This window comes from Nematostella vectensis, chromosome 7, assembly GCF_932526225.1.
Source record: "Nematostella vectensis chromosome 7, jaNemVect1.1, whole genome shotgun sequence".
NCBI classification, from domain to species: domain Eukaryota; kingdom Metazoa; phylum Cnidaria; class Anthozoa; order Actiniaria; family Edwardsiidae; genus Nematostella; species Nematostella vectensis.
The window spans coordinates 3734941-3747566 of NC_064040.1; the positions used below are offsets into that span (position 1 = coordinate 3734941).

A 12626-nucleotide genomic window follows, 5' to 3' on the forward strand; every position below is an offset into this window, starting at 1 on the left:
GGCTCAATGGTACGGGCAAAATGGCTCAATGGTACGGGCAAAATGGCTCAATGGTACGGGCGAAATGGCTCAATGGTACGGGAGAAATGGCTCATTAGTACGGGCGAAATGGCTCAATGGTACGGGCGAAGTGGCTCAATGGTACGGGCAAAATGGCTCAATGGTACGGGCGAAACGGCTCAATGGTACGGGCGAAATGGCTCAATGGTACGGGCGAAATGGCTCAATGGTACGGGCGGAATGGCTCAATGTTACGAGCTAAATGGTACGGGCGAAATGGCTCAATGATACGGGCGAAGTGGCTCAATGGTACGGGCGAAATGGCTCATTAGTACAGGCGAAATAGCTCAATGGTACGGGCGAAATGGCTCAATGGTACGGGCGAAATGGCTCATTAGTACGGGCGAAATGGCTCAATGGTACGGGCGAAGTGGCTCAATGGTACGGGCAAAATGGCTCAATGGTACGGGCAAAATGGCTCAATGGTACGGGCGAAATGGCTCAATGGTACTGGCGAAATGGCTCATTAGTACGGGCGAAATGGCTCAATGGTACGGGCAAAATGGCTCAATGGTACGGGCGAAATGGCTCAATGGTACGGGCGAAGTGGCTCAATGGTACGGGCGGAATGGCTCAATGGTACGGGCAAAATGGCTCAATGGTACGGGCAAAATGGCTCAATGGTACGGGCGAAATGGCTCAATGGTACGGGCAAAATGGCTCAATGGTACGGGCGAAGTGGCTCAATGGTACGGGCGGAATGGCTCAATGGTACGGGCAAAATGGCTCAATGGTACGGGCGAAATGGCTCAATGGTACGGGCGAAATGGCTCAATGGTACGGGCGAAATGGCTCAATGGTACGGGCGAAATGGCTCCATGGTACGGGCGAAATGGCTCAATGGTACGGGCGAAATGGCTCAATGGTACGGGCGAAATGGCTCAATGGTACGGGCGGAATGGCTCAATGTTACGAGCTAAATGGTACGGGCGAAATGGCTCAATGATACGGGCGAAGTGGCTCAATGGTACGGGCGAAATGGCTCATTAGTACAGGCGAAATAGCTCAATGGTACGGGCGAAATGGCTCAATGGTACGGGCGAAATGGCTCATTAGTACGGGCGAAATGGCTCAATGGTACGGGCGAAGTGGCTCAATGGTACGGGCAAAATGGCTCAATGGTACGGGCAAAATGGCTCAATGGTACGGGCGAAATGGCTCAATGGTACTGGCGAAATGGCTCATTAGTACGGGCGAAATGGCTCAATGGTACGGGCAAAATGGCTCAATGGTACGGGCGAAATGGCTCAATGGTACGGGCGAAGTGGCTCAATGGTACGGGCGGAATGGCTCAATGGTACGGGCAAAATGGCTCAATGGTACGGGCAAAATGGCTCAATGGTACGGGCAAAATGGCTCAATGGTACGGGCGAAATGGCTCAATGGTACGGGCAAAATGGCTCAATGGTACGGGCGAAGTGGCTCAATGGTACGGGCGGAATGGCTCAATGGTACGGGCAAAATGGCTCAATGGTACGGGCGAAATGGCTCAATGGTACGGGCGAAATGGCTCAATGGTACGGGCGAAATGGTTCAATGGTACGGGCGAAATGGCTCCATGGTACGGGCGAAATGGCTCAATGGTACGGGCGAAATGGCTCATTAGTACGAGCGAAATGGCTCAATGGTACGGGCGAAGTGGCTCAATGGTACGGGCAAAATGGCTCAATGGTACGGGCAAAATGGCTCAATGGTACGGGCGAAATGGCTCATTAGTACGGGCGAAATGGCTCAATGGTACGGGCAAAATGACTCAATGGTACGGGCGAAATGGCTCAATGATACGGGCGAAATGGCTCAATGGTACGGGCGAAATGGCTCATTAGTACGGGCGAAATGGCTCAATGGTACGGGCGAAATGGCTCAACGGTACGGGCGAAATGGCTCATTAGTACGGGCGAAATGGCTCAATGGTACGGGCGAAGTGGCTCAATGGTACGGGCAAAATGGCTCAATGGTACGGGCAAAATGGCTCAATGGTACGGGCGAAATGGCTCAATGGTACTGGCGAAATGGTTCATTAGTACGGGCGAAATGGCTCAATGGTACGGGCAAAATGGCTCAATGGTACGGGCGAAGTGGCTCAATGGTACGGGCAAAATGGCTCAATGGTACGGGCAAAATGGCTCAATGGTACGGGCGAAATGGCTCAATGATACGGGCGAAATGGCTCAATGGTACGGGCGAGATGGCTCATTAGTACGGGCAAAATGGCTCAATGGTACGGGCGAAGTGGCTCAATGGTACGGGCAAAATGGCTCAATGGTACGGGCAAAATGGCTCAATGGTACGGGCGAAATGGCTCAATGATACGGGCGAAATGGCTCAATGGTACGGGCGAAATGGCTCATTAGTACAGGCGAAATAGCTCAATGGTACGGGCGAAATGGCTCAATGGTACGGGCGAAATGGCTCATTAGTACGGGCGAAATGGCTCAATGGTACGGGCGAAATGGCTCAATGGTACGGGCGAAATGGCTCATTAGTACGGGCGAAATGGCTCAATGGTACGGGCGAAGTGGCTCAATGGTACGGGCAAAATGGCTCAATGGTACGGGCAAAATGGCTCAATGGTACGGGCAAAATGGCTCAATGGTACGGGCGAAGTGGCTCAATGGTACGGGCGGAATGGCTCAATGGTACGGGCAAAATGGCTCAATGGTACGGGCGAAATGGCTCAATGGTACGGGCGAAATGGCTCAATGGTACGGGCGGAATGGCTCAATGGTACGGGCAAAATGGCTCAATGGTACGGGCAAAATGGCTCAATGGTACGGGCAAAATGGCTCAATGGTACGGGCGAAATGGCTCAATGGTACGGGCGAAATGGCTCAATGGTACGGGCGGAATGGCTCAATGTTACGAGCTAAATGGTACGGGCGAAATGGCTCAACGACTCATCTGAAGATGTGTAGAATAACTTGATCAAGTCACGAGAAATTTCAGTTTTGCCTTGGCGGTGAAACCAAAACCCACAACAGTCACACTTTAGAGCCACTTCGCATGGTCGCATAGCATCGACCTGTCGACGCAGTGTCTAGGGTAATAAGCCATGTTGATGGAATCTGTTCGAGTTGAACAATGGAAAAAAATGTCTAGCGTTTTCATGTGTTGATATGAATAGGATCGAAAATACCATCAAGTGATTGGATGTCCAAAATACAATGCGAAATAGCTAAATAAATAAGGAAAACTACTGGATGATTTTAAACAAAAGGATAGAAATATTGGCTGTTTGCTATAAAAAAAGAGTGATAGTTTAGCGTACGTTTAGAATGCTCCCTTAGAGGTAGGTTAAAATCAGTTACCCTCATTTGTTGCCACACTTTTTACCCTGAGTAGCTTTGTTCATTCCATCCAGTGGGGGGGGGGGAGGGGGGGGGGCAAAACCAATTACGATTTAAAACTTTAAAAAGCGTAGTATTATGGACAAGAACATTTTCATTGACTTTGACAAAGTGAAGATAAAAAAGGACTGATTTCGATTTACATATTGGTACCAAAGCTTGCTTTACCAAAAGCATGTAGCATTTACGAGAATCTACGACTAATAAACAGTTGATGTATGAAATGAGCTCAATAAACGCTAAAAAAGCAAAAATTAGAGAGCCTAGAACAGGACAGTGTCCGCTCTCCATGACCACGTAACACATCAGTGTTACTCAACAGGAAAAGACACTCCCTAGAAAAAAAAAGAATACAATCGAAATATTTTTTATTCAAGTCATGGAAATATTATGCTAATGACCCGTGCTTTGAGTCTTATAAACTTCTTTTTCGAGATAAAATGGCGTCGAGGCAGGATAGAAAACACAACCGAAACGGATACATCTTGAATTTTGCTATTTCACAAGGGTTGTTTTGTCACCACAAACAATTCATATTGATACAGAGGCTAATAACTTTTTACAATAAACTGCCGCCGTGTCCCCCTGCTAACAAGTACCCATGGTGCAATTCGCGCCGGCAACCTTGCACAACAAAGATGGCGGATGGAACCACATGTTCATTCGCAGGACTGGGACTAAACAAATGGCTTGTGTCTCAGTGTGTGGCTATGGGAATAAAAAAGCCAACAGAAATTCAACTAAACTGTGTGCCCCCTATACTACAAGGTCGGGATTGTATCGGTTGCGCCAAGACAGGCAGTGGCAAGACTGCTGCGTTCGCTCTACCGATTCTTCAGAAGTTGTGTGATGACCCTTATGGTATTTTCGCTGTTGTCCTTACTCCAACTAGGTAAAAGCCTGAGAAATACCTGTTATAAGGTTATAAGTATCTAAATAATAGCCGATATTTTACCTTGGTACCACATAGAATATAACCAGATCGCATTATCTTGTAAGTTATGGTTATCTTAGGAGATGGATTCTATGGAGTAGAATCAGGAATGAGAAAGTACGTAGCACCTACGTACTACGGTAGGTAAGGAAAGGTATTTATACGAGAAACAAGGCCAAAATACTAGAATTCCATGTTCCTGTGTAAATAACATCACACCAAATGTTGTTTCAGTACTTTTTTCCCATATACTTTTGGTAAGGGGATTAATACATTTGTTCTTTATTTCAGGGAACTTGCATTCCAAATTGCCGATCAGTTCAAAGTTCTAGGCCGGCCCATTGGCCTTAAGGAGGCTGTTATAGTTGGCGGCTTGGACATGATGAAGCAAGCACTATCCCTTGCAAATAAACCTCATGTAGTCATAGCAACCCCTGGACGACTGGCTGACCATATAAAAAGTACAGACACCCTGAACTTGAAAAAGATCCAGTTCTTAGTTCTTGATGAGGCTGACAGGCTCCTTGATCCTTCCTTTGGTGATGACCTCAAAGTGATTTTTGATGCAGTGCCAGAAAAACGTCAGACTTTGCTGTTTAGTGCTACCCTAACAGATACCATGGGGGAATTACAGAAGATGTCTGGCTCACAGCCATTCTCCTACGAAGTCCAATCTGAGTAAGTTTTTAAAGAAAACCTTTTTTGTTATATTGACAAGATCTCCCAAAATATGTAAAAACTGCTGTGAAGAAGCTCTATACAAATAAAAACATTAGAAGATCTTGGTCTGTTTTTTCCCCTTATTTGGTATATATTCTTGTTTAATTTAAGAATATTTAGGTCATTGTTACACAGGGTTTTTTATTGAATTTTAGCTAAGATGTATCTCTGATGCATTTATTGATTTCATGGTGATTTATTTCCCCTCCTTTGTTTTCAGTATTACCGCAGTTGCCAAATGATTTCATGATTGATTGATTTTTCTTTTTGTTTTCAGTATTGCCACAGTAGCTGAACTCGACCAAAGATACCTCCTGACTCCTGCCCACGTAAGAGACTGCTACCTTGTTCACCTATTGAGGGAGAACGATGACAATCAATCTGTTATTGTGTTCACACACACCTGCAAGAACTGCCAAGTCCTTGTATCTATGTTCCATAAGCTCGGGCTCACATGTGTTGGCCTTCATTCTCTCCTTTCTCAAGGCGAGCGTCTTGCAGCTCTCGCTAGATTCAAGTCTGGGACAATCAAGATACTAGTGGCTACAGATGTCGCTAGTAGAGGATTAGATATTCCCCAGGTGGAGCTTGTTGTCAACAGTAACATACCAGCAGACCCTAAGGATTACATTCATCGTGTTGGTCGGACCGCAAGGGCGGGTAGGGGGGGTATGGCCATTTCCATGGTAACCCAATATGATATTGATCGGGTCAAGAAAATTGAAGAGAAAATCAATACTAAATTGACCGAGTATACAACATCTGAAAAGGAAGTGCTGACATTACTGAAAGCTGTACTAGTAGCAAGAAGGGAGGCAGAGTTGAGGGTCAGAGATAGTGACATCCTGGAAAAAAGGAAAGTGAACAAAAGAAAGAAGAATATTTTGGAAGGAAAGGAGCCTGAAAGTTCAGGTCACAAGAAAAGAAGAAAGAAAGTTAGTTCTTAGCATGAATAAGATTATAAGTGCATATAGCCAGTTGACATGCATGTGGTAGCTTCCAGATCTGAAGTAATGTTTGCCTGAGTGAGAAAGGTTATTAGCAGAGATAATATTTAAGTTAAATAACTTAATGTTATTAACTTATTTGTACTTGTTTGAACAACTATTGCATGTAGTTGCCATAAGACTTAAATCTGGGTTCCTTTAGTGCTGTGGTGTATGGGGTGTTAGAAATATGGCATGAGGGGATGGGTTTGGGGTATTGGCCTTTTTTGGGACGATATTGCAGTAAAAGAGAGCAAAAAACATGTGGTATTTCAAAACACTGCAAAATGCAAGATTTTCAAGCTTTTCAAACAGTGGTATTGCAATAAAAAAATAAAATTGTGGTGTTAATTAGCCCTGCAGTGCACAGGATTTGTAGTTATCATAGTTTCTCAAATTAAAGAGCCAAAAAAGAAAGAACAGCCTAAAAGGGAATATCTTGGTTGGTTTGGCAGTAAGACAGTATGATTGTAACCATCTAAACAGATATACCTGTTTAGATGGTTATAAAATATGACTTTTCAATTATCAATCAACCATTTATTTTGATAGATATTGTCAGACAATGAGGAGGGCCCTTTACAAAATGATTCTTAGCTTTTCACCATTCAAATGAGCTTTAATCCAACACTTAGTAGACCCAGTAGTGCCGAGAGGAACACATACATTGAACCAAGAGTGACACCACTCACTCGGTAACCTGTGTCCGCATGCACTGCGTACTGTAGAAACATACAGAGTTTCTTCCTGTTGTGAAATGGGTGTGACATTGGCCAGTCCTCTGCTGTTGTCAGATTCAGATCTGAGAGGAATTGCTGACACCTTCTTGTCAAGCTAGCTGCACGGTAGCAAGGGTAAACAAACACATACAAATATATCGTCAAAGACACAAGGCCAGCAAATGTAGATTGCCAACTTGTGAAAACTATATTAAAGTAATAAGCTATGTTGGCACACCAGAACACGGTGGTGATTGCATATGCAATCCAGTGAATAATGAACCATAGTTTGAATGCTGTAGATGTGTTGATAATTAGAAAGTGGAGTTTCTTGTGCATTCTGATTGCATCATCAAGGGTACAATCTATCATGGATTGAATCTCTGTTTGGCATTGGTCTACTCGGTGTTGGAGTGCCAAGGTGATCGTGCCAAATAGCCAGCATGATACAAGACTGGTCCAGAGTGGAATGGGATAAAGAACATTGGCAAGTACCAGGACCAATGAGTAATTACCTTGGATATCTGCCATAAACAATATTATGCACACTAACAATGCAAAACCAAACAACAATATATGGCAGTTTAAGCTCAACCGATCAGATCTCTTGACTAATGTCAAAGCTTTCTCTTGATGCATTGCCCCTTGCTTTTTTGCGAGGGCCCAGGTAGTACAGAAAAACGCCAAATGAGAACCAAGTTGTGCGATCTTCAAGACGAAGTCCAATAAGCCATTATCTTGGATATTGATTACCCGACTTGGAAGCGTTACGCCTTCGCTCGTATTCCTCCGTTCTGTTTGGTTGTAGCAGAACCACATATTTAGCGGAGTGTTCGTAAGCGGGCAGATAAAAGCGTACGTAATTGCTTGCAATAGGAAATATGCGTCAACCAAGATCACAACCAGAATAAGTAAAGCCCGATATTGACGTCGAGGGCTCCACAACCCGAGGGATACCCCCCAGCATTTTAGCAGCTTCGGCGAGTGCAAAACATTGGACATGAATCGTACAAGTGTACTATAGAATGCTGAACACATGGAAGTCGATATCTCTAGCTTTTCTAGGGGTACGGTCTCGCAAGGAAAGGAGGAGAGCCTATCTTCAGTGCTTCCCATGTTATCTGATGATGAGCCTGCCTCGTGCCCAGGCGTCTTTGGTAACACAACGGTCACGTCCTGCTCGGAATGCATCCTGGGAAGGATTATGCATAGGATCACGGGAAGGATATACAATGCGGTCGGCCTCGCTTCGGGATACCTGTGGTAGCCCCGTCATTTGCCTCTGGCACAAAGGTACTTGGCCCTGGAACAAGTGGATCGGGGGGGGACCGGTCGCTATTTTGTTTGGACATGCGCAGTAAATCCAGAAGTAAAAAAACTCCAAGCCGCGGTAGGTACTTTACATATGATACGCGAAGTGTACCGAAACGCTTTTCATTCATTAGCACGTGAATATCCGACATGCACCAAGACTGTGACGGTTGATCATTGTCGCCCTACAAAAGCGCTCCCGCACACTTGTCTCGTATCTTCTGTACCCTCGTAACCCCCTTACTCTCGTAACTTCTCAGGGCCGTAGCAGGGGGTGGGGCACTGAAGGCACGTGCCCCCTAATAGTTTCAAGAATTATAAGGAAATTACCAGTAGGGCTCATACCTATTGAAAAAATAAGAAATAACCGCGACTCTATCCGCAAAGCAAGAGAAGCCACACTGATAGCTCGCGTTGGCACTCTTGAACCCGGTCGCCTCAACCGGCGTGAAGAAACCGTTTAGCTGTTTAGTAATCCACACCACCCTATTTAGCATCTTCCATAAGTTACTCCTTACTGAATTACTATTTTTACCTTTTGTTAGTTAATCATCAATGAACTTTGTACATATACTAGCTGTAACATGCCATTGTGACTCATTTATAACCTGAAGAAGGCAGGTATTGGCCTGCCGAAATATCGTTCTAAAAAACATAAGGTTTTATTAATTAATCAACTGTCGACCCAGACCACAAGGTCCGACGCACACCAACAGATAAAAGCTGTCCAGTGGTTTCTTCCTACGATTTTATATTAGAGGCTCGGAAATTTTTCTGGGAAGAACACCCTAGACCCCCTACAAAATAGATACATTAATGTGATGCGCCTTCTGCCTGCATTTTTATGACTTTCCGTTGAAAATCATTATGTGTGGCCTCTACTATTTTCATTTTTTTGCAGTTTTGGTTTTATTAACTACTTCCATCAATGAATTTACGAAATTCGATTCATGTCAAAGCCCCCCCCCCCCTTCTCTAACTTTTCGGATTGTTGGTATAGAAAACAGTATTTTAACAAGATTTCTGTTGGAAAGGAGCTAATGATGCTGTTTTCTACTTTAAAAAGAATGCAACATGCTTTATGCTTCATCAGATTGATAGGAAAAATATGACAATCAGACAAATGACAACAACAAATCCACTCGTGATTCCGACAATTTCCTTAATCCGCTCCCGGTTACTCAGTTGATCCACAATCCTTTGCAGGGTTGAGCGCGTTCTATCGACCACACATTTGAATCCATCACCATGGAAACCAGACTGGCAGCTGCAGGAAAATGAGCCGACGGTATTTGTGCAAGTGGCGTTTGGCGAGCATGCGTGAACGTTTTCTCCGCATTCGTCAATATCTGAAAATAAATTATATCAGTCTGAAGGCCCAAGTTCTTTAGCACCAATAGCACATACTAACCTGAGCACAAATGACCGTTGCCACGGTAACCAGGATTGCAGACGCATGCGTACTGGTCGTGTTTCATAGTGCAGACGGCGTTTATGTCGCACTGATCTCTGTAGCACAGGCTCGAGTCTGTAGTAACAAGAAGAAGATCACGTGCACCCTATCGTGAGTCACGTGCTTTTCGCGGTTAGAAATACAATATTTGGGAGGCCTGTGGTTTTACACCATAGAGAGGCTCAAACGAGCCTCAACGAGAGGAATGCTATGAAGTATAAATACAATTTTACGAAATGTTGCTTTTTGTGTTGTTCTGTTTTTTACTTGCTTTTGGCGGGAAAAACAAGCGCGCACGCTCGTTTCAGCCCCTCTTTGGTGTAGACCACAGGCCTCACAAGTATTGTAAATTTTAACCAGAAAAATAATTTGCCTGCACGGATGATCACTTCTAGATCGCCTAGGTCGTTTAAAGACCAAGCAAAAAAATTACTTTTCAAAGAATATTTACAGTGTAAATTTAGATGTTAATTTTAAAAACAAGCAAACAAAAAAAAACAAACAAGCAAACAAACAAGCAAGCAAACAAACAAACGAACAAATAAATATGAAGTGGAAGTGGTCATGAGTGGAAGCAAGAGACCATAGTCTCTTAGTGGAAGTGTTCCATGAGTTTCCAAAGCAACTACACAAGTGTAACATGATCCGCATCTCAAGGAAGACCAGGAACAACATCAACCGCCTGTACTATCTGGAAGGGGTGGGCCTGGACTTTGTTGAGGAAATAAAGTATCTCGTCGGTCTCGTTAGGCCGCTGTTAGAATACGCAAGTACCATCTGGGATCCGCACACAAGCAAAATCATTGTGGAGATTGAACACTACCAGAGGCGCGCAGCACGCTTTTTCACGTCAGATTACTACTCTTTTGAGCACAATAGCACAATGACACGCCAACTCTCCGTATTGGGTTGGCAGCCACTCCAAGACCGCAGGCGCACCTCCACATTGATGCTTCTAAACAGTGGCCTGAATAATGACTCTGTGTTACCTTTGGCAGATCTCAGAAAACCATCTCGCGCCCTGCCCCGCACACAACACACCGAGTTCTCCGCCATCCCACACGCCAGGACTGACACATACAAATATAGCTCTTGCCCCGTGCCCTGAGACTGTGGAACCACCTTCCACAGTCCGTCATTGACACGAGAGGCTGCCCAGAGGCCTTCTACGCTGGGCTTTAGATGTAAACATGCGCTACGCACTTGTATGTTTGTAAAAATAGGTTGTGCAATAAATAAAGTAAGTGAAGTGAAGTCTATTTTGCGTATAAAAAAAGTACAAAAATTACCGCATCCAAGAGCGCTGGCCAGACTAGTCAGCGGTCGATGGCTGTAGCTTTCAGGGGAGGTGCAAGTGAGGTTCTCGAGGTCCCGGATGCGAGTATGATGTGGGCTTCCCTTTTCTCTGTCGGCTGTGTTTAAGATGACAGCTTCCTTACGTAACCACTCATTCGTACAGTTACAGTGCAGCGGATTGTTGCCTAGTTTGCTAGAAACCAAGAACAATATGTGAATCAACAACTTGAATCATAAGCACCCGCTCTAAACAATTTTCATCTTTCAAGATTAAAAGTTTATACGTTTCAACAAAACGTTTGAATACTTACAGTTGGCGAAGAAGTTTGTTTTTGGAGAAGAGATGCTCGCTAATAATCGTTAGGTTATTTCCGGACAGATCACTAGGATAAAAAAATCATGGTAATGCTCTCCAGCTTGGTAGATTTTTCAAGTAAGTATATTGTGCAATCATATCAAGTAGCACAACACAGGAGAAAATGCCTTGGCCTTATGGGCCCCCTCCTGTTAAAAATCCAGGCTACGCCAGTATCATACTTACAGATATTGTAAGTCGATGTAAGCTTTTATATCAAACTGGTTTATGCTTGATATTCTGTTACGCGCGAGGTATCTGCAAAAAATCACAAGCTCTCGCTATTATCAATTCCTATCACACTTTTCTAAAGCGCGTTTCCAAGGGGATGCGTAAACTTACAGTCGCTTTACAGGCTCTTTACATACGGGAACACGATAAAGACCTGCGTCTGTACAGTCAAGAGCGTACTGTACGGCATCCCATGAACAGGCTTCTGGGATATCAGTGTCTAAAAGACCATCATCATAAACACTCTCTGGGGACGCTCTTGCTAGGTGGCAAGACAACAGAAAGACAGCTAAGGATAGTGTTAGCGCATGGCACATCGTCAACTCCGCATGATCGTATGCTAGAGGCGCGCGCATGCTTTTATTGCATCATAAAGGGGCGCATGTAATGAGCCCGCAATCAGGACAAGCAACTGCCTCTTGCGCAAGGTTTATGGAAAAATTAACTGCTTCTCCATTCCATGATGGGCTGTATGAATTTGTGACTTCCCTAGACAGATTAAGTTTATCCACGGCGCATAGTCCTCTCGGTCAGCTGAGTCCTTGAGATAAAGACCCTGGTAGGCAAGCCTTGATGACTGATGAGGTACTGGATTTTCTAGAGGGCATCCGTTCCGGTGGTATATGCACCAATTGAAAAGGTTGCGCGCACTATGAGCACCGACCTTGTCGTAGGCGCGTTGCATCGCTGACAAAATCACAGTCTATTTTGTTGCGTCCGAATTAATTTGTTCCTCCATGAGGCAACGCGAGTAACAAAAATCGTTTAGTTATCATGACGCATTTTCTTTTTAGTGTAAAGAAATCTAAATCCCCTTCGATTTAACCCGTTCACTCCTGATTACTTGAGAGAGAAAAAAAACTCCCTCAGCTATCTCAAGTTCCACACAACCAGTCAAGTTCAACTACAGTGCTGATCTCAGACGGTATGCCTTGCCTTGAAGCTTACAACAATGCACAGCGGTAACGCTGCTAGCAACGATCTTGTTTTTGCTTAATGGTATACCTGTGGTAACCCAGTCATAAAGTATAACTGTTTTTATTTTATTTTTCATTGGCCAGGAAAATCTGCAAAAGTGCGCAATACCCAGAGTGCCACTGTATGTATTGTTTTAGTGTAGCCTCGCGGCTTGTCGGTTAGTGACGTCACGCTTGATGTGCCGCTTGCAGTCGTCCATTTTGAAAATAAAATCTGAAAAAGAGCTGACAAAGGAG

The 12626-nt window shown here is 44.5% G+C and overlaps 2 protein-coding genes across 3 annotated transcripts; one reads left to right on the forward strand and one right to left on the reverse strand.

The window, feature by feature from the left end:
• Window positions 1-4012: 4012 nt before the first annotated feature.
• On the forward strand, window positions 4013-6401 carry LOC5514957 (probable ATP-dependent RNA helicase DDX49). The gene is made up of 3 exons (XM_001635024.3): window positions 4013-4299; window positions 4633-5019; window positions 5339-6401. Exons 1-3 carry the CDS (start codon window positions 4046-4048, stop codon window positions 6006-6008), a joined length of 1311 nt encoding a protein of 436 aa, XP_001635074.1. The 5' UTR covers window positions 4013-4045; the 3' UTR covers window positions 6009-6401.
• Window positions 6402-8967: 2566 nt separating this feature from the next.
• On the reverse strand, window positions 8968-11893 carry LOC5514915 (slit homolog 1 protein). Of its 2 annotated transcripts, XM_032384523.2 has the most exons (6): window positions 11524-11876; window positions 11368-11439; window positions 11138-11209; window positions 10820-11019; window positions 9489-9605; window positions 8968-9426 (listed from the first exon to the last, which is right to left on the reverse strand). In XM_032384523.2, the coding sequence occupies exons 1-6, from the start codon at window positions 11766-11768 to the stop codon at window positions 9167-9169; spliced, it is 966 nt and encodes a 321-aa protein (XP_032240414.1). In that variant the 5' UTR covers window positions 11769-11876; the 3' UTR covers window positions 8968-9166. The 2 variants fall into 2 exon arrangements, with proteins under 2 accessions (XP_032240414.1, XP_048585857.1); XM_048729900.1 differs by lacking the exons at window positions 8968-9426; window positions 9489-9605 and having other exon boundaries at window positions 9613-11019; window positions 11524-11893.
• Between the last annotated feature and the right edge of the window lie 733 nt (window positions 11894-12626).